This window comes from Dermochelys coriacea, chromosome 2 (assembly GCF_009764565.3).
Source record: "Dermochelys coriacea isolate rDerCor1 chromosome 2, rDerCor1.pri.v4, whole genome shotgun sequence".
NCBI lineage: Eukaryota > Metazoa > Chordata > Testudines > Dermochelyidae > Dermochelys > Dermochelys coriacea.
The window spans coordinates 270,736,149-270,762,388 of NC_050069.1; the positions used below are offsets into that span (position 1 = coordinate 270,736,149).

General features: G+C 45.8%; 2 protein-coding genes across 2 annotated transcripts in view; one reads left to right on the forward strand and one right to left on the reverse strand.

The window, feature by feature from the left end:
• The window catches only part of LOC119850712, a 45,308-nt gene extending 19,275 nt beyond the window's left edge, over positions 1 to 26,033 (forward strand). Inside the window, 2 exon segments of the mRNA XM_043507074.1 lie at positions 19,287 to 19,413; positions 24,830 to 26,033. Of these exon segments, the coding sequence (XP_043363009.1) occupies positions 19,287 to 19,413; positions 24,830 to 25,896 (1,194 nt within the window). The 3' untranslated portion in view covers positions 25,897 to 26,033.
• The window catches only part of LOC119850710, an 829,101-nt gene that overhangs the window by 310,304 nt on the left and 492,557 nt on the right, over positions 1 to 26,240 (reverse strand). The window lies entirely within an intron of this gene.

Here is a 26,240-nt window from a genome sequence, read left to right on the forward strand (position 1 = left end):
GAGGATACAGACTAACACGCTACTACTCTGAAACCTGCTTCATCAAAGTGACCAATCTTGGCTGAGATTGGGTTACAATTCACTTTAGCACTGAGTGCTGCAGTGATGAAGTGTTGTTATTCTGATTGTATGAGCCCAGGGCAGCAGAACTGTGCTTAGCCTGTCCTGATTGAGGGGATCGCCCTCAATGGAACTGAACTGTCTAAGCAGGGAGTAGAGATGCCAAATCACAGTGAGAGTGAAAGAGGATGAGGACAGGTGTTTCTACCTGGTTGTGTTGTGTCTGTCACAGAGTTAGACAGCAGGTGGCCCTTTTCCTCTGCACTGTTTGAAAAACAGAGCTGGTTAGACTCAGTTGAGGATCTTCTGTTTTGTTAAAGGATCACTAGAGCTCAAACCCTGCTAAGGAGGTCTAGGTGCTGAGCCTTAGACTTGCTATGGGGCAGTGTTTCAGTGAAAGAGGCGGCACTAGCAGTGAGGGTCTGCACTAAGTGCTGAAATCACTGAGAGCTGGATTAGGAGGTGGGACTCAAGATGAAGCGTTGCAGAAGAGAGGCAGGTGGGAGTAGGGAAAATGGTGGAGCAGCAGCCTACAGTGAAGGGAATGAGTAACAGCGCCATGCGGGAAGTGGAGCAGTATGAATGGTGGGAACTGTGAGCCAGACACGGTGGTGGCAGCAGTAGCTGAGGCATTACTGATGACACCCGGGGGTGGGGGGGCTGAACTCACATAAACACGCTTCTGAACTCTGGGTCTTCGCGGACCAAGGACAGCTGCTGTGTGTGGCTGTTAAAGGAGCATGAGTTTGTCAGACTTTCACACTGCAAGGCGAGAAGGAGAGGCAAAGGACACTGCCCAACATATCCTGGGGTGGGTGTTTGTCAGGGTCAAACACCGCAGCCGCTGGTTAATTACCCTCGCTGTTAACAATGTAACCTTATTTCCTGTCCGAATTTGTCTAGCTTCAACTTCCAGCTATTGGAGGGTGTTCTGCCTTCCTCTGCCAGATTGAAGAGCCCATTGTCAGATATTTGTTATGTAAGTACTTATAGACTGTGACCAAGTTACCCCTTAACCTTCTCCGAGTTGACTAAATAGATTGAATTCCTTGAGTCTGTCATTATAAGGCACATTTTCTAATCCTTTAATCACTCTCATGGCTCTTCTTTTGAATGCTCCCCAATGTATCAACATCCTTCTTGGATTGTGGATACCAGACCTGGACACCAGATTCCAACAGCAACTGTGCCAGTGTCACATAGGGAGGTAAAATAACCACTCACCTCCTGTTTGAGATTCCCCTGTTTATGCATGTAACTGTGGTATGCTGAGGACTGTTGGAATTGCAAGCTGTCACTTTAAGAACAGGGGGGTTCCCTGGTCCTGCTTGCAGGCTATGAGGGGGCTCCTTAGCAAATCATGCAAGTTGCAACCGCTAGTTTAAAGCAAGGTGAAGTGAATTGTGCCTCATTGCCTTAGGGAGCAACCTGCTTTCTCTCTCTACTTTTGGCTTATCGTGTACATTGAATGCTAAGAAATAGATAAAAACATAACATCTTTGCATGTGTATTGTGAACACAACACCAACCACTACAGGCAGATGTAGTTTAAAATTGAATTGACTTAAAACAAAATGTTATGGTTCAGTTTTCCCAATGGGAAAAGAAAAAAATTCTGCAAAAATCAAAATTTTACATAGCAAATTTTGATTTTGCCACAACTTTGTTTTCTGTTGAAAAATCATTTTGACAGAAGATTCTCAGCCAGCTCTCTCTGCAACCATTAGGGTACAAACTTACATTTTTAAAAACATGAAAGCTGAGGTTCCCATGTAATCACATCAGTCCATGATCTGGAGATTTGTGATAATGTCTCAAGGGTAGGCAAGGCTGAATGTTCCTTGCATCTTTCAGTCTGCCCCCTCCCAGGCAATTGCGATGTGCCAGGGACAATTTAACACATAATGTGCAGCAGTGAATATAGGGCTGCTTGGGAGTTGCTGCTTACAGGCCCTTAGTTATTGAGCCCTCGCTGAAGAAGAATCCTTAGCTTTTTCGAGGCACAGTTATGTGCACGCTTTCAGGCCTGGTTCAATGTCTAGAGGTTCCTGCTAACAAGAGGAACACAGAAAAGGCTCGAGCCCCCAGGCAGTAATCTGGGAAAATTACACACCACTCTTGGGCACCTCTGAGAGACAACACTTCCCCTCTTGTAAGCACTAAGTCTGCATAAAGCAACGAAAACTTTTAATAAAAAGGAAACAGGAGCCCAGCGTTAATTTGGGAAACCAGCACAACTACGATTCAAAAGCTTGTGACCAGGAGCAAACACCCACCCCAGAGTGTATTGTGCAGTGACCTTCACCTCAGTGTCTCACCTGCAGTGTGAATGGCTGGCAAACAAATGTTCCTTTAGCATCCTGCTCTCCTCTCCTTCCACTCACAGCTGCTGCCCTTCGTCAGAGATCAGAGGTGCGTTCCCGTGAGTTCAGCTCCCACCCTGCGGAGGGGGGGCAATGTCTCAGCTGCTGCAGCCACTGTTTACTCTGCTATTGCTCCCGTTGCCACTGTTGTTCGCTCTGCCATTGGCTGCTCTGTGCCATCGTTCACTCCGCCACCGCTGGCCACTGCGGCCTCTGCCACTGCTTCTTTGCTGTCACCTGCCTCTCTACTGTGATCTCTACCAGGCTCCGTTCTGAGGTTCCACCACTTAACCCAGGTCTCGGCGATTTCTGCTCTCAGTGATTTCAGTGGGTAGTGGGAAACCTCACTGCTAGTGTAGGTTGGGCCAGTCTCTTTCACTGCAACACTGTCCCACAGCAGGTCTAAGGCTCAGCACCTAGACCGGTTATTTGTGGTTTCAGCTCTAACGATCAGTTAAGAAAACAAGGCCTCTGAATTGAGTCTAATCAGCAGTGTCTTTGAACAGTGTAGAGGAGGGGCAAATGGTGTATAGGACTCCTTAGGGCACAGCTCACACCACCAGGGAGGAACACCTGTCCCCACACCCTCAATCAGGGCAGGCTAAGTACAGTTCTTTCACCCTTTACTCCTACAGTCAGGATAACAACATTTCATTACCCCTGCACTCAGTACTAATGTAATTTGTAACCCAACACCAGCCAAAGCTGGTCACTTTGGGTAAGCAGCTCCACCCCTTGAATACCTAGGTAGAGTAGGGGTGTTTATGCAAATATGATCTGTTCCTAAGGTCTTTTTCCCCAGCTCACCACTAGATGTCAGAGGTGAGCTCATTCAGAGCCTGCTTTCAGAAGTTTTGGGAACATGACATCATGCACTGGAGGTATGACATTTTCAGTGTGATGGCAGTTACCTCCGTTGTATTTAGTTATCTCAGTTGTAATTAACTGAGCAGCCAGTGAATCCACACACAGTATTCAGAATCTGTAATGAGTTTGCTGTTGAGTCCTGCATCTACCCTTAGCACCGCATTCAGTTGTGTTAGCCACTTTTAGGCATGCATCCCAGATTTCCTGGCACAGTTCTCTGGGGAGCCTCATAAGTTCCCAGATTGTGGGAGGAGAATCAAAGGAGAGTCTTGCAACTCCAACAATTCCACAGGGAAATGTCCATTTCCTGATTGCAGCTGTGCAGCAACTCTGATTGGCTCTCCTTCCCCATGAGGCAGGTGAACGAGGAGGGACAGCCAATCAGAGGAATCTTTCCTTAGGCCAGCGGTTCTCAAACTTTAGCAACCCGAGGACTTCCATTTCAATTTAAAATTTTTCATGGACTCCCAAGTCTACTGATGTTTATTTACATTTGAAGAAAAATAATGCTGTGTTCATTAAAAGCTCTATTAATTTTTTATTTATAAACTATTGTACCATTAACACTCTTATTTATTTCATTATTATTTATTATTAGACAGAGATACATAAATATGTCTGGGTAAGGAACTATTCTTTATTTTTATTATCAATAAATCTAAACAGCTAGAAAATTTCATTTAAAAAAAAAACAAGCTTACAAAATATTAAATTTGAAGGATGATGTTGTTTTGCCAAAAGAAGATCACAAATGTTTGGCTCAATGGTGGAAAGCTGTATTCTTAGATCTGGTTCTACATTCTGCTCGTTTCTGTATTTTGACTTCACATATGAAAGTGCAGAGAACGCCCATTCACATAAATATATTGTGGGAAACGGCATTTAATACTTCAACACTTTCATTGACAATTCAGCATAATCAGGTCTCAGACATAACCAAACGTCTGCCAGACTGTATTAATTGAAAATCAGTTTCAAGGAGGTGTCACATGAAAAATCCACAAGGCTATTTTCTTCAGATGAAGTAAAATCTTTGGTGGTTTTCACATCTACATTGAATGGATCCCTGATCCAATTTTTATCAGAATCAGGAAGAGGAAAATAATCCCTGAAATTGTTCTTCAAAGCCTGAAAATGTCCAATGAGAATGTTTTGTATTTCATCATCAGAGAGCTCTTCATTAGACATCTCAAGAAAATCATTCAGCGCTGGAAATGATTCTTACACATAGTTCTAAAGATGATTTGACCACAAGCCCAATTTTTTAATCAGCACTTCCACTTTGTCTTTCAACTTTGAATATAGTTACAGTTACCCCTTGTAGGCTCAAATTTAGTCCATTGAAATTGTTGAAAATATCAGCCAAGTACGCTACTATAGCTAACCACAAAAAAAAAAAAAAATCACAGAAATGCTTGCTCAGTTGAAATGTCGTATCTATATAAAATATTCGTATTTCATGACACAACTCAAACAAGCAGTTGAGTACTTTCCCATAAGACAATCAACGCACTTCTAAATGTAAAAGAAACTGTTTATGACTGCTACCTATGTCATCACAAAGGGCATTAAAGATGAGGGAATTTAGTGGATCACCTTTAAGAAAGTTGACCTCTTTCACCACCTCGTCCAGTGTTCTCTTCAGTTTTCCTGCTACTTTTCTGGCAGCTAATGATTCTCAGTGTGTACAGCAATGATTCCATGTAACTGTAGGTATGAGATCCTTAACACGTGCAACGAGTCCACTGTACTTTCATGACATTGAAGAATGAGCCCCATCACTACCGATTCCTACACATTTTGACCACTTGATTTCATTTGTTATTATGAAATCATTCAGACTATTAAACACAGCCTTGGCGGTCGTACATGTTGGTAATGCCTGGCAGAATAGGAAATCTTCATTAATTTTACTATCGAAGTCGTACTGAATGAATGCCAGAAAATAAGCGTTGCCAGAAACATCTGTACTTTCATCCAGTTGCAGTGAATAAGGATTTTCCCTGCAGACTCAGAGAAGGGTCCGATAATCCCATAGTCCCTGAGGAAAACCTGTAAGGTTGGTAGCTCAGTATACTGTAGAGACTTACACACTTATTAAAACACCTTCATCACTTAACAAAATTTTGGTGCTTCTGTGCAGTGGAGGGAAGATGAAGAGGGAGATTATAGGCAGGCTGACTGGAGTGTGGAGGGTGGTGTTTGGTGTTAATGATATTTGGACTTGGAAAGTGCAGGAGTTCACTTTCTTATTAGAACACAATCACTAATTCCTTATCTTGCTTTGATATGAAGCGCTGAAAGTATTACTTGAGGCAACCGTTTATAGAAACAGCAGCAATCTCATGTTCAAAACCAACCTTCGTTGCATTGAGCCATGGTAGGCCTGCTACTGTTACATAATGTTATAGTGACACAGCTTTGAAAGGTTTTAGAGTAGCAGCCGTGTTAGTCTGTATTCGCAAAAAAGAAAAGGAGTACTTGTGGCACGTTAGAGACTAACAAATTTATTTGAGCATAAGCTTTCATGCTTTCATGCGTCCGATGAAGTGAGCTGTAGCTCACGAAAGCTTATGCTCAAATAAATTTGTTAGTCTCTACGGTGCCACAAGTCCTCCTTTTCTTTTTAGCTTTGAAAGCTTAGTGCAGATGTGCAGAACTTGCCATCTTCAAATCCTTTATTTTCTCCTAAACCTGGATCCTGTCTGGTGAATGCTCAGATCAGTGAGATAGAATCATAGAATCATAGAATCATAGAATATCAGGGTTGGAAGGGACCCCAGAAGGTCATCTAGTCCAACCCCCTGCTCAAAGCAGGACCAAGTCCCAGTTAAATCATCCCAGCCAGGGCTTTGTCAAGCCTGACCTTAAAAACCTCTAAGGAAGGAGATTCTACCACCTCCCTAGGTAACGCATTCCAGTGTTTCACCACCCTCTTAGTGAAAAAGTTTTTCCTAATATCCAATCTAAACCTCCCCCATTGCAACTTGAGACCATTACTCCTCGTTCTGTCATCTGCTACCATTGAGAACAGTCTAGAGCCATCCTCTTTGAAACCCCCTTTCAGGTAGTTGAAAGCAGCTATCAAATCCCCCCTCATTCTTCTCTTCTGCAGACTAAACAATCCCAGCTCCCTCAGCCTCTCCTCATAAATCATGTGCTCTAGACCCCTAATCATTTTCGTTGCCCTTCGTTGTACTCTTTCCAATTTATCCACATCCTTCCTGTAGTGTGGGGCCCAAAACTGGACACAGTACTCCAGATGAGGCCTCACCAGTGTCGAATAGAGGGGAACGATCACGTCCCTCGATCTGCTCGCTATGCCCCTACTTATACATCCCAAAATGCCATTGGCCTTCTTGGCAACAAGGGCACACTGCTGACTCATATCCAGCTTCTCGTCCACTGTCACCCCTAGGTCCTTTTCCGCAGAACTGCTGCCGAGCCATTCGGTCCCTAGTCTGTAGCGGTGCATTGGATTCTTCCATCCTAAGTGCAGGACCCTGCACTTATCCTTATTGAACCTCATTAGATTTCTTTTGGCCCAATCCTCCAATTTGTCTAGGTCCTTCTGTATCCTATCCCTCCCCTCCAGCGTATCTACCACTCCTCCCAGTTTAGTATCATCCACAAATTTGCTGAGAGTGCAATCCACACCATCCTCCAGATCATTTATGAAGATATTGAACAAAACGGGCCCCAGGACCGACCCCTGGGGCACTCCACTTGACACCGGCTGCCAACTAGACATGGAGCCATTGATCACTACCCGTTGAGCCCGACAATCTAGCCAGCTTTCTACCCACCTTATAGTGCATTCATCCAGCCCATACTTCCTTAACTTGCTGACAAGAATGCTGTGGGAGACCGTGTCAAAAGCTTTGCTAAAGTCAAGAAACAATACATCCACTGCTTTCCCTTCATCCACAGAACCAGTAATCTCATCATAAAAGGCGATTAGATTAGTCAGGCATGACCTTCCCTTGGTGAATCCATGCTGACTGTTCCTGATCACTTTCCTCTCCTCTAAGTGCTTCAGGATTGATTCTTTGAGGACCTGCTCCATGATTTTTCCAGGGACTGAGGTGAGGCTGACCGGCCTGTAGTTCCCAGGATCCTCCTTCTTCCCTTTTTTAAAGATGGGCACTACATTAGCCTTTTTCCAGTCATCCGGGACTTCCCCCGTTCGCCACGAGTTTTCAAAGATAATGGCCAAGGGCTCTGCAATCACAGCCGCCAATTCCTTCAGCACTCTCGGATGCAATTCGTCCGGCCCCATGGACTTGTGCACGTCCAGCTTTTCTAAATAGTCCCTAACCACCTCTATCTCTACAGAGGGCTGGCCATCTCTTCCCCATTTTGTGTTGCCCAGCACAGCAGTCTGGGAGCTGACCTTGTTAGTGAAAACAGAAGCAAAAAAAGCATTGAGTACATTAGCTTTTTCCACATCCTCTGTCACTAGCTTGCCTCCCTCATTCAGTAAGGGGCCCACACTTTCCTTGGCTTTCTTCTTGTTGCCAACATACCTGAAGAAACCCTTCTTGTTACTCTTGACATCTCTTGCTAGCTGCAGCTCCAGGTGCGATTTGGCCCTCCTGATATCTTTCCTACATGCCCGAGCAATATTTTTATACTCTTCCCTGGTCATATGTCCAACCTTCCACTTCTTGTAAGCTTCTTTTTTATGTTTAAGATCCGCTAGGATTTCACCATTAAGCCAAGCTGGTCGCCTGCCATATTTACTATTCTTTCGACTCATCGGGATGGTTTGTCCCTGTAACCTCAACAGGGATTCCTTGAAATACAGCCAGCTCTCCTGGACTCCCTTCCCTTTCATGTTAGTCCCCCAGGGGATCCTGGCCATCTGTTCCCTGAGGGAGTCAAAGTCTGCTTTCCTGAAGCAATGCTTTGCAATCCCTGTGTTTGCCTTTTGGTTTCTGCCGTGGGAACCAAGGTTCTGCTGATGCCCTGGGCTGGACGGCAGTAAGAACCTTCATGTTAGTGTCTGCCTGGCTGGAAGCCTGCGTGTAGCTTGTATCACCAAACATTTATAGAGAGAGCAGCACAATGCCTGGACTTAGGTTGCTGAATGCTTTCCATTGTAGGACTTGTCTACACTACCAGCCGGATTGGCGGGCAAGGATCGATCCTGTGGGGATCGCTTTATCACGTCTAGTATAGATACGAGAAATTGACCGCTAAGCGCTCTCCCGTCGACTCCGGTACTCCACCAGAACGAGGAGCGCAAGCTATTCACGTAGCTGAAGTTGTGTATCTTAGATTGACCCCACACAGTAGTGTAGACAAGCCCATAAACATTCTTCTGACAGCTTTTCTTTTTAAAAAACTCCGGCATCTCCATGGTCTGCAGCAGGCCAGCCCTAGGGTCAAGGATGTGCCTTGGGTTTGCTCTATATAAATCTGAAAATTTGGCTGAGTTCTGAGCAGTTAAAGTCATCATTTACTAGCTGTGTTTTGCTCTGTACAGCTTGTTCTTGACCAAGAACCAGTCAGAATTCTATTAGCACAACACCTGTGCTAATAGGGAGGAAAAACAGTAACAGAAAATGTGGAAATGGCAGAAGTGTTTAATGACTTTTTTGTTTCAGTTTTCACCAAAAAGGTTAGTAGATCTTTGACATCTACCATAGTGAATATGAGGTAGAATCAGAGGTTAAAATAGGGAAAGAACAAGTTAAAAATTACTTAGACAAGTTAGATGTCTTCACGTCACAAGGGTCTGATGAAATACATACTAGAATACTCAAAGAGCTGAGTGAGGAGATATCTGAGCCATTAGCGATTATCTTCGAAAAATCATAGAAGACGGGAGAGATTCCAGAAGACTGGAAAAGGGCAAATACTGTGCCCATCTATACAAAGAGGAATAAGGGCAACCCGGGGAATTACAGATCAGTCAGCTTAATTTCTGTACCCAGAAAGATAATGGAGCAAATAATTAAGGAATCAGTTTGCAAGCACCTAGAAGATAATAAGGTGATAAGTAAGAGTTAGCATGGATTTGTCAAGAACAAATTTGTCAAACCAATCTAATAGCTTTCTTTGACACTATAACATGCTTTGTGGATGGGGGCGGGAGTGGTAGATGTGGTGTGTAGTGAAGCAATGACTCACTGGTGTGGCGCCTCCTGCTGGTCGTCTGGGAATTAGCTCTTTTCCAGCTTACGGAGCGCCCTCTGCAAGCCGGTGTCTTGCCTGCCGCTGTCCCTGTGTCCCTCCTGGACCCTGGTGTCCTTTACCCTGGGGTTGTGCCCCAGCAGTACCCCCTTACCAGAGTAAGTCTGAGTCTCCCCTCCCAGGGGAACCCCCAATCCTCTAAACCCACCTTGCCTCAGTGGCTACTGCCAGTCATCATCTAGCCCCCACGCACTGGGGCAGACTGCAGTCTGTAATGGCCACTCATCATTGGCAAGGGGTTAGGACTTGCTGCCTCTGCCTAACCCCAAGCTGTACCTCTGTGGCCCCAGTACCTTTGTAGGCCTTGGTGAAGGCCTGCAGCCTGGGGGTTTACCAGGCTGGAGCTCCCCAGCTCCTCTTGCCCTTCCCCAGCACTGATCCACCTCAGGTACCTTGCTCCCAGGCAGCTAGCCCTTCCCACTCCAGAGCTAGAGTGAGACTCTTTCAGCTTCTGGCCTTCAGCCCTCTTATAGGGCCAGCTGTGGCCTGATTGGAGCATGGCCCCAGCTGTGGCTGCTTCCCCAATCAGCCTAGCCTTTCACAGCCACAGCTCTCTCCAAGGCTGCTTTTATCCCCTGTTCTGGGGGAGTGGGGCAGCCGCCCCACTACATGGTGTATCTTGACTTTAGTAAGCTTTTTGATACTCTCTCACATGACCACCTCAAAAACAAATGAAGGAACTACAACCTAGATGGAGCTACTGGACGGTGGGTGTGTAACTGGTTAGAAAACCGTTCCTAGAGAGCAGTTATCAGTGGTTCTCAGTTATGCTGGAAGGGCATAACGAGTGGGGTCCCGCAGGGATTGGTTCTGGGTCTGGTTCTGTTCAATATCTTCATCAATGATTTAGATCATGACATATAAATTCTGTGGATGATACCAAGATGGGAGGGGTTGCAAGTGCTTTGGAGGATAGGATTAAAATGTAAAAGGATCTGGACAAAAAGGAGAAATGGTCTGAGGTAAATAGGACGAAATTCAATAACGACAAATGCAAAGTACTCCACTTAGGAAGGAACAATCAGATGCACACATATAGAATGGGAAATGACTGCCGAGGAAGGAGTACTGCAGAAAGGGATCTGGAGGTCATAGTGGATCACAAGCTAACTAGGAGTCAACAGAGTAACACCGTTAGGAAAAAAAAGCAAACATAATTCTGGGATATATTAGCAGGAGTGTTGTAAGCAAGACATGAGAAGTAATTCTTCCGCTCTACTCTGTGTTGATTAGGTCTTAACTGAAGTATTGGGTACAGTTTTGGGCACCACATTTCAGGAAAGATGTGGACAGTTTGGATAAAGTCCAGAGAAGAGGAACAAAAATAAATAAAGGTCTAGAAAACATGACCTATTAGGGAAGATTGAAAAAAAAATGGGTTTGTTTTGTCTGAAAAAGATAAGACTAAGAGGGGACAATTTTCAAGTATATTAAAGGTTGTTACAAGGAGGAGGGAGAAAAATTATTCTTCTTAACCTCTGAGGATAGGACAAGAAGCAACGGGCTTAAATTGCAGCAAGGGTGATTAGGTTGGACATTAGGAAAAACTTCCTATCTGTCAGGGTGGTGAAGCATTGGAATAAATTGCCGAAGGAGGTTGTGGAATCTCCATCATGGGAGATTTTTAAGAGCAGGTTAGACAAACACCTGACGGGATGGTCCAGATGGTGCTTGGTCCTGCCATGAGTGCAGGGGACTGGACTTGATGACTTCTCGAGGTCCCTTCCAATCCTACTGTGACACTCTATACCTTGGGGGAGCGCCCCATATTCCTCATTTTGTATATAATTATGATAGTACATGTAAACTTTGCCATGTAAGGTATCAGGGGAAAGGTTATGATCTGCTGAAAGCCATTTCTCTATCCATATATGTATATCATTAATACATATGAAGTTATCTGAATGTGTTGTATAGTTGTCACTAAAACATGCTGTACGTTGGGGAATCAACCAGCTATTAGCTTCCCAGAGACAACAGCAAGGAAGTAACCAACGCCCGGGCGGGGTGTCAACAGCCATTGTCCAGCAAAGGAGCTACAATGCAATGACTCACCTGCATGAGGCCACACCAAGGGAATTGTCCAACCTTGCCTGGGAGACTCAGCAGTGCCCCAGACATGCCTGGACTTGTGCTCCCCAAGCACATGGACTGAGGGTATAAAAACCAAACACAGGGACCCATGCTTGGCCGTTCTCCTGCCCCCACCATGCTGAAAGCAACAAGAACACTCTGAAGGCTCCAGTAGAGGGGACTGGCCCAGGTTTAGGAGACAAACCTGTATATTAAGGACTACAATATCCAGTGGGGTGAGAAAAACTGCTTAATCTAGTTGTTGCCCAGTCTAAGAGGTTGAGAGATTAGACAGCATGTTTATATTTTATTTTATTTTGGTAACTACTCTGACTTTTTGCCTAACACTTATAGTCACTTAAATTCCATCTTTATAGTCAATAAACATCTTTTACTGTTTATCTTTACCAGTGAGTTTGTATGAAGTGTGTGGCAGATCTGCTCAGATTTTACAAAAGCTGGTGTATATCTACTTTCCATTGATAAAGTGGTAAACCAATTAATACATTAGGCAGGTGGTATATTCCTGAGGTACAGTGCCGGGAGCTGGGGGGATTTGGCTCTGGTGTCTTTTCCTGTTCGATTCATGAGTGGCTCTGGGAGCATTCATGCCATCTAGCTAGGTGTAGGGGCTCCACATGTGGTTGTGCTGAGCGATCACAGCACCTGAAGGGGTTTGCTGCTGGTCGCTAGCAAGGCACTGTGAGAGACAGCCCAGGCTGGAGAGAGTTCAGGGGGCACAGGGGTCCCACAGTCCCAGGTGCACCCCGGGGGTCCCGTCACGCCCACCATTCTACGATTCTATAAACCAGCACAAGCGGAGCACCTCTGGATTGTCATAGACTTACTGGATGATGATGATGATGACTCCCACCCACCCCCATCAAAACAGCCTAAGGGAAGGTGCACAGAGTTTTGAATGCAGAGACCTTGAAATCAAAACTCACTTCTCCCACTGACCAGTGGTAATAATTTCGTGTCTTTCATGACACTAGTTACTAAGGAAGGCCTGTAACCAAAATGGGAAGGTAAAGAAACTGGGAATGTCTAATAATAGCAGACCAAACTCATAGCCACTTAGCCACACTGGTCTCAGAAAGAATCTCCCAAATCTAAGTACTCAGCTATATTGTCTGTAAAATGGAGCTACTCAAGCACTGTGTGTTATGTATCCCCCATTGTGGTTGGTCCACTTGGATGCCTGCCTCCTTTGATCACTGTCCTAAGGTGTCCCTTGGGATCACAGTGTCTTATCTCTTTCAGAGTCTTTTTGTCCAATGTGATTTCTGCCAACCCTCTACAAGTGCTCCTGAGATCCACAGTGCAGCACAGAACAGTGAGAATCAGTGGGGCAATCTGAATATCAGTTCTGATCTGGAGTTCTGATGAGCACATAGCCCTGGTCTACACTACGAGTTTAGGTCGAATTTAGCAGCATTAGATTGATTTAACCCTGCACCCATCCACACAAGGAAGTCATTTTTGTTGACTTAATGGGCTCTTAAAATTGATTTCTGTACTGTTCCCCGACGAGGGGATTAGTGCTGAAATCGACATTGCCGGGTCAAATTTGGGATACAGTGGATGTAATTTGACAGTATTGGCCTCCGAGAGCTATCCCAGAGTGCTCCATTGTTACCGTTCTAGACAGCACTCTCAACTCGGATGCACTGGCCAGGTAGACAGGAAAAGCCCCGTGAACTTTTGAATTTCATTTCCTGTTTGGCCAGCGTGGCAAGCTGATCAGCCCAGGTGACCATGCAGATCTCATCAGCAGAGGTGACCATGTAGAGCTCTTCAGCACAGGTGACCATGGAGTTCCAGAATCACAAAAGAGCTCCAGCATGGACCGAATGGGAGGTACTGGATCTGATCACTGTATGGGGAGACAAATCTGTGCTATCAGAACTCCGTTCCAAAAGACGAAATGCCAAAATATTTGAAAAAAATCTCCAAAGGCATGAAGGACAAAGGCTATAAAAGGGACCTGCAGCAGTGTCGTGTGAAACTTAAGGAGCTCAGGTGAGCCTACCAAAAAACCAAAGAGGCAAACGCCTGCTCGGGGTCAGACCCCCAGACATGCCGCTTCTATGATGAGCTGCATGCAATTCTAGGGGGTGCCCCTAGAACTACCCCACACCTGTACGTGGACTCCTGCAAGGAAGTCTCACGCAACAGGGATGAGGATTTTGGGGATGAGGAAGATGATGAGCAGGGAGAGGTTGAATATAGCGCACACCAGGCAAATGGAGAAACCATTCTCCCCGACAGCCAGGAACCGTTTATCACCCTGGAGCCAGTACCCACCCAACCCGGGCTCCCGGACCTTGAAGGCGGAGAAGGCACCTCTGGTGAGTGTACCTTTGTAAATATAATACACGGTTTAAAAGCAAGCGTGTTTAATCATTAATTTGTCCTGAAGACTTGGGATGCATTCGCGGCCAGTACAGCTATTAGAAAAGTCTGTTAACATGTCTGGGGATGGAGCGGAAATCCTCCAGGGACATCTCAATGAAGCTCTCTTGGAAGTACTCCCAAAGCCTTTGCAAAAGGTTTCTGGGGAGGGCAGCCTTATTGTATCCCCCATGGTAGGACACTTTACCACAGCAGGCCAGTAGCACGTAGCCTGGAATCATTGCATAAGAAAGCATGGCAGCATGTGGTCCCAGTATTTGCTGGCATTCAAGCAACATCCGTTCTTTATCTCTCTGTGTTATCCTCAGGAGAGTGATATCATTCATGGTCACCTGGTTGAAATAGGGGAATTTTATTAAGGGGACAATCAGAGGTGGCCATTCCTCCCAGGATGTTTGCCTGTGGCTGAAAAGAAATCGTCCCCACTGTTAGCCATGAGGTGGGGGGAGGAGTGAAGCGATCATCCCAGGGAATTGGGTGTGTGGGAGGGGTTAGTTGGGCTTGTGCAGCACGTTAACCCAAAAACATCAGCCCCTCCTTTTAAATGGCCAATGTGTCTTTTCAAATTTACTCTCCCTTTTTTTCCTCCCGTCACTGCAAATGTTTCAATTCTGCCACTGTCATCTCCATCCCAGAGGCTAGCGCAGATAAGAAGGCGAAAAAAATGCACTCGCGATGAAATATTCTCTGTGCTCATGCAGTCCATCCAAACTGAAAGAGCCCAGCAGAATGCATGGAGGCAGACAATGGCAGAATCCATGAAAGCACAAAATGAACACAAGGACAGGAGGGACGCACGAGAGGATAGATAGCTGGAGCAACAGAAGAGGTGGCGGCAGCATGATGAGAGGAGGCAGGATGCAATGCTGAGGCTACTGGAGGATCAAACTGATACACTCCGGCATATGGTTGAGGTGCAGGAAAGGCACAGACCGCCACTGCAGCCCCTGTGTAATCAACTGCCCTCCTCCCCAAGTTCCATAGCCTCCTCACCCAGATGCCCAAGAACGTGCGGGGTGGGAGCCTCCAGGCACCCAACCACTCCACCCCAGAGGACTGCCCAAGCAACAGAAGGCTGGCATTCAATAAGTTTTGACGTGCTGTGTGGCCTTGTCCTTCCCTCCTCCCGCACCCCACCCGGTGCTTCCGTCCTCCCCCACCCCTCTCAGGCTACCTTGACAGTTATCCCCCTATTTGTGTGAAGAATTAATAAAGAATGCATGAATTTGAAACAACAATGACTTTATTGCCTCTGCAAGCGGTGATTGAAGGGGGGAGGGGAGGGCGGTTGGCTTACAGGGAAGTAGAGTGAACCAAGGGGGTGGGTTTTCATCAAGGAGAAACAAACAGAACTGTCACACCATAGCCTGGTCAGCCATGAAACTTGTTTTCAAAGCTTCTCTGATGCGTAGCACGCCCTGCTGTCCTCTTCTAACCACCCTGATGTCTGGCTGCGGGTAATCAGCAGCCAGGCGATTTGCCTCAACTTCCCACCCCACCATAAACGTCTCCCCCTTACTCTCACAGATATTGTGGAGCACACAGCAAGCAGTAATAATAATAGGAATATTGGTTTCGCTGAGGTCTAATCGAGTCAGTAAACTGCATCAGCGCGCTTTTAAACATCCAAATGCACATTCTACCACCATTCTGCACTTGCTCAGCCTATAGTTGAACAGCTCCTGACTACTGTCCAGGATCTCTGTGCATGGCTTCATGAGAGATGGCATTAAGGGGTAGGCTGGGTCCCCAAGGATAACTGTAGGCATTTCAACATCCCCAACTGTAATTTTCTGGTCTGGGAAATAAGTCCCTTGCTGCAGCTGTTCATACAGACCAGAGTTCCTGAAGATGCGAGCGTCATGTACCTTTCCCATCCATCCCACGTTGATGTTGGTGAAACGTCCCTTGTGATCCACCAGTGCTTGCAGCACCATTGAAAAGTACCCCTTTTGGTTTATGTGCCCACCATTGAAAAGTACCTCTTTCGCTGCCTTGGTGGTCCGGTCGCAAGATAGGGATATGCGTTCCATCTATTGCCCCACCACAGTTAGGGAATCCCATTGCAGCAAAGCCATCCACTATGACCTGCACATTTCCCAGAGTCACTACCCTTGATAGAAGCAGCTCAGTGATTGTGTTGGCTACTTGAATCACAACAGCCCCCACAATAGCTTTGCCCACTCCAAATTGATTCCCGACTGACCGGTAGCTGTCTGGCGTTGCAAGCTTCCAGAGAGCTATCGCCACTCACTTGTGAACTATGAGGGTTGCTCTCATCTTGGTATTCTTGCATTTCAGGGCAGGGGAAAGCAAGTCACAAAGTTCCATGAAAGTACCCTTATGCATGCGAAAGTTTCACAGCCACTGGGAATCATCCCAGACCTGCAACACCATGCGGTCCCACCAGTCTATGCTTGTTTCACGGGCCCAGAATCAGCATTCCACAGCATGAGCCTGCCCCATTGCCACCAGGATGGCCAAATTGCCAGGGCCCATGCTTTGAGAGAAGTCTGTGTCCATGTCCTCATCACTCTCGTCACCGCACTGCCATCACCTCCTCGCCTGCTTTTGCAGGTTCTGGTTCTGCATATACTGCATGATAATGCGCAAGGTGTTTACAACGCTCGTAACCGCCACGGTGATCTGAGTGGGCTCCATGCTTGCTGTGGTATGGTGTCTGCAGGGGAGCAGAGTTGCAGCAGAAGCGACAGATGACGACAGTCATATGGAGGACCTGCAAGATGACCAGGAGAGCAGAAGAGCAGAGTGGCAGCGGGAAGCGGTTGTTTGATGATGACGGTTTGCAGTCCTACTGCACCGTCTGCTGAAAGCACTATGGCGCCCACATGGAAAAAAGGTGTAAAACGATTGTCTGCCATTGCTATTGCGGAGGGAGGGGCAACTGACAACATGTACCCAAAACCACGAGCAACAACGTTTTTGCCCCTTCAGGCATTGGGAGCTCAACCCAGAATTCCAATGGGCGGTGGAGACTGCGGGAACTGTGGGATAGCTACCCACAGTGCACCACTCCAAAAGTCGACACTAGCCTTGGTACAATGGACGCACTCCGCTGACTTAATGCGCTTAGTGGGGACACACACAATCGACTGTATTAAATGACTTTCTAAAAATCGACTTCTATAAATTCGACCTAATTTCATAGTGTAGACATACCCTTAGAATGTCAGGTTTTGTTTGTGACCAGTAAAGTGCTGTGATGCTCCCAGTCCCTTGTGGAATTCCTACAGGGGCAGAGTTAAGGTTGTGTGGGAAATGTCACCTCAACTCTTCAAACGTGCAAAGTTTGTGTTTATTTTTTTCTTATAACACTAACCTTCTAGGGGCCAGGGACCCCTACTTTCATATTTCCTGGTTTTCCTGTGTTTGAGTTCTGGAAATTAAACTCTCACATTCTGGATGAGCATGAGGAGCACAGAGCAGAACTGAGTGCCTGCACCCATAACTCCATATTAACAAAAGTTTGGTGTGTAAATTTCCCTTGTTTTTTGAGATGGCAGGGATAGTGGTGGAGACAGGATTGAGATGCATACGGAGCCTTCTGGGTGTTCCTTAGCTACCAGCTCTGGCACTCTTTCTGTCCCCTCCATGCCTCTCGCAGGATTGGAGAGGCCAAGGAGAGGAGGAAAGCCAGTGACTGAAGGACTGTGAGCAGTGCAGCTAGCAGATGGAAACAGCATTGGAGGAAGGGAAGCTCTAGACTCCCTACCCCCTCCAGTTGGTGCCCATTGTGGAGAGAAAGGACTCGATGCTTCCCTTGCCCTCTGGTAGAGGGGAGGAGAACCTCAGAACTCCAACCCCCATCAGGAACCCTTCCCCCCACGTACCACCACTTCTGAGGGTAAAGGGAGGGCAGAGCCTCTTCCTTAGAGCTTGCCAGAAACTGCATTTCTGTTCCATGAATTATTCCAAAAATATTAGCAGTGAGTCTTCCGGTTCCCAGTCTAGGGCACCTTCCCCTAGGCTGAGCTTATTTTGTTGGGGGAGGTCTCGCTATCAAAAAACAGTCTGATAATGTTTTTTAATTTTGGAGGTGGTTCTTGGTACCGTTTGCTAGGTCTCACTGGGATAAGTCCAGTGATATAAGTTCTAGGTAGATATTGCCCATAGAATTCTCTCTATTAGCATCAAAATAAGTCTTTATAACAGAGCTGGAAATTTGAAAAACAGATCATTTGGGGAGAGATTGTCTCATGAACCCCTCATATAAATAACACCAAATTTGCACCACCCATTCTAGACAATGTGCTGAACTAACATCAGTTTTCAAGCCAATCTATGTATATGGATTTTCGAAAGCTTTGAAAAATTGGCTTTAGACAATTGCAGCCTTAACTATGGCATGGCTACTTAATTAGATGGCATATGCACAAGAAGGCAGAATTAAGGTTGCATGGGCAACTGAACTTTGTTACTTCCTCACTTTTGAGTGACTGACTTTGCCTTTTTCTTGTTCTTTAAATAATTTTACTAAGGAAATTACTATATAGAATCCCAAAGTGTGCTTTGTATTTTACATACATTTAGGACGGCAGATTGCCACCATGAAGAGAATAGTCCCAGATCCCAGTCCTAAAAACCATGCAAGCAAGCATGTGTGTATTTGCAGGGTTGGGCCTTCGCAGAGAGTGTTGACAGTAGTAAGCACTAAGCTCAGTAGGAAGTTTTTGCAAGATTCAGGATACAGACAAAGAAGAGAATCAGAGATGCAATTAGACCTTTTTGGTATTTTATTGCTTTCCTATTTGCATTTTGTTATACCTCCTTTTCTGTGCTATTCCATCTCCTGTCAGTCCAATATGTAGATACGTCTTACAAATGTAAAATTACTCCATTGTCATTGTCCTTTGAGCTCACTATTACCTCCATTCAGTTTCTCTCCACTTTTACAGCCATGGCACTCTTGATTAGAATGGCTCACTATCTGCTTTGAATATACATCAGCAATGACAGAGGTTCTCTTCCTTTTGTTCAGTTAGTTAAATCCTGATCTGGATTTTGTTTCTTTTTTGCTTTTCAGGTTGTTTACGGTTGTTCAGAGCATGATTGTAATTCAGCCTTCCCTAACCTGCTGTAAGATTAAAGACTTTCAATAACCTTTCAAAAGTCAAAGGTGTAGTTCTAGTACTGCTAATATCGTTCCCTAGAATACATTACTCTCTGCCATAACGATATCGATATGTGAAATACTGAACACCAATGAGGTTAGAGGTCTCATGTAAAGAGAACATGGCCTGCACGAGAGTCTGTACAGTAAACTGTAACTATATTGGTGGTGTGTTCTAGGTCTGGGCAAATCTCCCAGTATCAAGTATGGCCTCTGTTGAGAATGCAGCCATTGAGATGCCGGCTCTGGGTCGTCCTTTCCAGCTGGGGATGCTGTATGATTGCTGCACAGACTTCATCATCCCAGGTAACTGTACAAAACATTGATTCCATTTATTTGGGGAAAGGGGGGACTCCAAGCCTTTGCAGTCTATCACACTTAATCACAAGATATACATTGCTAAATCTTCTAACCTCAGGTTGGTTCTTATATTAGGCCTAAAGTCGTCTTATGCAAACTATTACTATTACCAGGCCTCAAACAAAACACTAGGTCTTAGGCTTACTGCAAAGTCCATTTTTAAATAATCTTTAAGTTTCTTTCCTTACCCCTATTTGCATTATAGCTTTAGTTTCATTTGCCCGAATTTAGTAAGCATCTTAATTCTTCCTAAAAAGAAAAGGGGTACTTGTGGCACCTTAGAGACTAACAAATTTATTTGAGCATAAGCTTTCGTGAGCTACAGCTCACTTCATCGGATGCATTTGGTGGAAAATACAGAGGGGAGATTTATATACACACACAGAGAACATGAAACAATGGGTTTTATCATACACACTGTAAGGAAAGTGATCACTTAAGATGAGCCATCACCAGCAGCAGGGGGGGAGGGAGGAAAACCTTTCATGGTGACAAGCAAGGTAGGCTGTTTCCAGCAGTTAACAAGAACATCTGAGGAACAGTGGGGGGTGGGGGGGGGGGAGAAATACCATGGGGAAATAGTTTTACTTTGTGTAATGACTCATCCAGTCCCAGTCTCTATTCAAGCCTAAGTTAATAGTATCCAGTTTGCAAATTAATTCCAATTCCGCAGTCTCTCATTGGAGAAGAGTACCCAGAAGTCACCTACTACAGGACAGGCCCAACAAAGAAAATAACAGAACGCCACTAGCCATCACCTTCAGCCCCCAACTAAAACCTCTCCAACGCATCATCAAGGATCTACAACCCATCCTGAAGGACGACCCATCACTCTCACAGATCTTGGGAGACAGGCCAGTCCTTGCTTACAGACAGCCCCCCAATCTGAAGCAAATACTCACCAGCAACCACACACCACGCAACAGAACCACTAACCCAGGAACCTATCCTTGCAACAAAGCCCGTTGCCAACTCTGTCCACATATCTATTCAGGGGATACCATCATAGGGCCTAATCACATCAGCCGCACTATCAGAGGCTCGTTCACCTGCACATCTACCAATGTGATATATGCCATCATGTGCCAGCAATGCCCCTCTGCCATGTACATTGGCCAAACTGGACAGTCTCTACGTAAAAGAATGAATGGACACAAATCAGACGTCAAGAATTATAACATTCAAAAACCAATTGGAGAACACTTCAATCTCTCTGGTCACTCGATTACAGACCTGAGGGTGACTATTCTTCAACAAAAAAACTTCAAAAACAGACTGCAACGAGACTGAAAGGTTTTCCTCCCTCCCTCCCTGCTGCTGGTGAAGGCTCATCTTAAGTGATCACTCTCCTTACAGTGTGTATGATAAAACCCATTGTTTCATGTTCTCTGTGTGTGTATATCAATCTCCCCTCTGTATTTTCCACCAAATGCATCGGATGAAGTGAGCTGTAGCTCACGAAAGCTTATGCTCAAATAAATTTGTTAGTCTCTAAGGTGCCACAAGTCCTCCTTTTCTTTTTGCGAATACAGACTAACACGGTTGCTACTCTGTTAACTCTTCCTGTCACATTATCTGGAGTGGCTCACAACCATAAGTGTCTATCTCAGGGCAGACTGTCAAAAACAGGGCAGAGAGCCTAAACTGATGCTGTGTTCTAGAATTAGATTTCACCAAGCCAGTAACAAATGTGAACTTCTGGATCATTGGACACCAGTCTTACCATGCAGTCAGGCTATCTTGCAGCCCAGACAAACTGGACTCAATTGACACTCTAGATCAGGGGTTTTCAAAGTCTGGGTTGCGGCTGGTCAGGGAAAGCCACTGGCGGGCCATGGTCGCTTTGTTTACTTGAGCATCCGCAAGTATTGCCACTCGCCGCTCCCAGTGGCTGTGGATCGCCGTTCCCAGCCAGCGCGGGCCAGGCCACCGCTTCCCGCAGCCCCCATTGGCCAGGAACCATGAACCGTGGCCACTGAGAGCTACGAGCAGTGGTACCTGTGGACGCTCAGGTAAACAAAGTGTCTATGGCCAGCCAGCAGCTTTCCCTCACCAGCCGTGACCCAGCCTTTGAAAACCCTCCTTTAGGTCCTACCTACACCGAAGACAATGCCCGGAGCCATTCCTATAATAAACCTCTAGATAGTTTATTAACTAGGAAAAAGGAATGAGAGTTATTTATAGGTTACAATTGTAGCAATCTGTCTGTTCAAAGCATCTTTCAGGGCAGACCCAGGAAGTGCCCCTGGGGATCTCCAGCTTCAGTTTAGAGTCTAATATACAGGTGACCTGGTCTGGTCCCCAGCTATGAGTTTGTGAGTTCTTAGCTAATGCCTGCAGCCTGGGCAAGAGCTGGCATCTGTCCTGCCAGCATCACAGACATATTCCTTGTTTCTGTCTGTGACCTGTATCCTAACAGGTGTCAAGGCCTGGATTTTGCTTAGACAGATAAACCTGCACTGCCTGTGGGCACTATAGTGCAACTGTTATTTTGGGAAGAGAATGACGACGTGGGGCACGAGAAGCAGTGGTGCGCATGGCAGTAGCGACTGAGTGCCGTGAGAAAGTGGTGGCATGCTGCCTTCAGGAGGACGTGCAAGCTGCATGCAGAGCTGGAGGAGTGTAGCTAGTGGGTGCAGTTTCTAATGAGAGATGAATCTGTCTGTGCTGAGCAGCGGTTCTGGACCCAACCCGCAAGCACGGAGTGGAGGGACTACCCTGTCATGCAGACATGTGATGACCAGCAATGGGCTCAGGACTTATATGAAAATCCTGGAGCTGTGAGAGGAGCTTGTTCCAGCCCTTGAGCTCCAGGACAAAAGCATGAGAGAAGCAACACCAGTCCAGAAGTGGTGCTACCCCGGATTGTTACAGTGACTATCAGTCCAGTATTGGAGAGTCAACTGTGGGTTCTGTAGTGATATCTGTGTAGCCCCCCTCCTGGTCTCTGGCCCAGTCTGAGGTTGTTCAAGATAGAGTAAGTTGGCCTTGTGACTTTTTACACAAATTTGGGAACCTGGGCCTGAGGCTGCTCTGTGTGCTCTGCGTTGTGGGTTGGTGTGTGTTCATCTCAGACTAGACCCACTCATGCAAATCACCAGGAACAGGCTTTATTCTGTAAAGAAACATAGAGCAGATTCGAGTCCAGCAGCCTCCTCTCTGCTTCCTGCCTCCTGCTCCCAGCTTCAGCCAGTGCTGAGACCCCAGGCTGGGAGGGCAGAGGGGACTTCAAGGGGGAACCAGGAACGTCTCCCAACATGCCACAATTTGTAGCCCACAATTTGTAGTTCCCGCCGCTGCTGAAGCACACTGGACCTTGGACTACCTATGTTTGCCAAGCAAGCATTGCTTTGCTGCTCCACAGCTGCTGAAGGTGGGCGATGTCCATGAAATAACTGCAGTGTTTGTGTGAATGGGTTTCCTGAACTGTGCTGGAGCCATTGATGGAGAGCATGTGCCCCTCCAGCCCCCAAAGTGCACATGGGTCTATAAACTGGAAAAGAGATTGCTCACTAGTTATGCAGGCCATGGTGGACCATCAAGGGAGGTTACGGAACACCTGTGTTGGATGTACCACCAAAGTGCATGATGCTAGGGTGACAGGCCGCATCTACATTCAGTATTGTGTTGTGCAACCTAAATAGGTCAAAACACAAAATTACCCCACTCCTTGTTTCACCTGGACTCCCACTGACAGACTTACAAAGTGCTGGCCTGAACTCCTGCTCATTCAGTACGCCATTGCAAGAAAGGGCCCAGAACTAGAAGGTTAAGGGAGTGCGCGCACTCTGGGATGGGTGGAGCTGTGAATATTGCCAAGAGCGTTGGATAGGGTTATATTGCAACTTGCTGTTGAAAGCTGCAGTCATTAGCTGAGCTATTGCAGCCACCTACTGATCTGGTAGGGATATAACAACTTAATCCATGGTTTCAGAGTAGCAGCCGTGTTACTCTGTATTCGCAAAAAGAAAAAGAGTACTTGTGGCACCTTAGAGACTAACAAATTTATTAGAGCATAAGCTTTCGTGAGCTACAGCTCACTTTATCGGATGCATTTGGATTGCAAATGCATCCGATGAAGTGAGCTGTAGCTCACGAAAGCTTATGCTCTAATAAATTTGTTAGTCTCTAAGGTGCCACAAGTACTCCTTTTCTTTTAACTTAATCCATGTTACTCTGGTGCATTTTCTATTGTGTGCTGCTAGGGTACATTTTAAGTAAAAGTGTGTTGGTTTTATTTTGCCTGAATAAGATCCATTATTGATATTTTTGGTCCTGGAGGCAACCGAAGTACAATCACACATGTATTCAGTGCCTGTCCAGGTGGAGGCACCACCAACTATAAATATTCCTAACAGTAAAAGAACTACTAGAGGGGGGTTACTTGAGCATTCCCACCTAATTTCCCATCTCAGCTGGGACCCCCAGGATCTCCATTGTCCTTAATGATGTCAGGTGCCCAGGCAACAGGTGAGAGTTGCCTGCTCTCAAGTAACCCAGGAAGGAAAGGGGGAGGTTACAAATAATACAAACTAAAATTCATAATTTGATACCGACGTATCCCACTGTCACAATAGCACCTACACACCTCCCGCACATGGCACCAAAATGAAGGGTCAAACCCCATAGATTGTGCAGCTCTGTGACTCTCCCCTTATCTACACGAGAGCTTACTTTGGTATAATTTACATCTCCCAGGGGTGGGAATAATCCACATCCCCAAGCCACATAATTTACGTCAATTTAAGCACCGATGTGGACAGCGCTATGTCGGTGGGAGAGCGTCTCCCATTCACATGGTTACCACCCCTCATGGAGATGAATTATGCGGATGGGAGAGCTGGCTCCCCTCGTCTTAGAGCCTCTTCCCCAGACATGTTACAGCAGGGCAGCTGCAATGGTGCAGCCGTGTCGATGTAGCGCTTGTAGTTCAGACTAGCCCTGACATGCTTTGTGCAGCAGTGACATCATTAACAATGTTGACATTTAAATTACTGTCATTGGGCATCTCATTTAACCCCATATGGAGATGAATGGGGCACTTCAGACCTTTCTGGGCTATTGTTTCAGGCTGTCTGCATAGAATCATAGAATATCAGGGTTGGAAGGGACCTCAGGAGGTAGCTAGTCCAACGCCCTCCAGTTACACTTGGGTGACATTTTATTCTTCACAACCATGCGGGCTAGAGACTTAATCTGAAATGAAAGCTGAGATTCTGGAGAACAAGATGGCAGCTAAAAAGAAAAAATATCTGGTCAACAACCCAATATGACCTGGCCCAATTCATGCTCTAGACATGGTTAAACTGTGGAAAGATTTCCTAGCCTCTCTGTTAGTCACTCTGTGTTTGGAATTTTGCAGGCATCACACTATTGGACAGTGCGGCTCTTAGGAAGGACATGGATATGCAAAAACAATACAAGACTGAATTTCAGGTTATCGCATCTGACACCATTGCAGAGAAAGCCTCTGCACTCCATGCTGGTGAATCGCTGAAGGCCAGTTTCCTATGTGGTTTACTTGAAATGAATGGATCTGCTGTATATTTAAGTGACACCAGGAAATCCAGACATCAGGCCCGAGTTACTCTCCAATACAAAATGACAATGAGGTCTGAGCGTCTGACAATGAGCCATTTAGGACAGCAGGTTATTTATCCTCCTGTATTCGACCAAGGCAAAGCCACCCATGTGGTCACAGCTGTGCTGTATGGGGCTCAGGCTTTCTTTGTGTTTGATCCGGAAGTTTCTTCGTCTGAAAGTGTAGAAGAGGTGCAGGGAAAGATGAAACTTACTATAGAAAAAACACCAAAGATTTCAGAAGAAGATGGAGAGTCCAAAATGGAGGATAAGGAAACAGAAAATACTGAAAAAATCACTTGTACATTCTATGGTGACTTTGGTCTTGAGAACAATCCAATTACTTATCAAGATGCTGTAAAAGTTTATTCCACCCTCCCCAAGCTGCTGGGAGACAATGGGGAGAAGGCCGTTCCAGTGACAGTCTGGCTGTATCCACTCATCAAGCAAGATTCCAGAAGCACTCAGCTGATACGTGAGATTAGCATCAGGCTGATTTCTAATGTTGAAGCTGTCATGGAGCACCTCACAGAATTAGATGTGCGGTGCAATGACATGATGAAGGACAGAACTGCCACAACTTTCCCTGAAATCAAGAGGAAAGTCCAGCAATTCCAAGCTCTGTGTAATCAGTACAGACAGGCTTTTCAGCGACATCTATCAGAACTCTTACCCTCTATCCGTGGAGGAGGAGCAGAGGAACAGGCCCTGGTGGACATTTTAAGCAGCAAAGAACAATCACCATTCAATACACAGCGACTCAATGAATATCTGGATACAAAGGAGCAAGAGATGAATTTAGTGGATTCCTACAGAATGTGGAAGTCGTATCCTCCGAGAGTGAGCTAGAAAAAATAGTCGTCAGCCCTGAGCATGATTCAGTTGTGTCTTTCACACTTACTTCATTACACAACGAAGAACCATATTTATCAGATTTGAACTTTTGGCTTCAACAACAGTTTCTGGAGAAAATTCATGATTCAGCATCAGCCAGTTCTCCCTATGAGAAATCAAACTCCAAACAGTGGTTTGAGGATGAAGAGATAAGAAGAAAAGCACGAATATTCGCAAAGTCCTTCTTAGAATTTACCAACATCAATAAATCTCAAGAAAAGACCCGGTTCATTGTGGCCTCTGTTCCAGATGGGGACCATCCAGGAGCTTCCATTTACCTGTATGAGGATGGAAAGCTG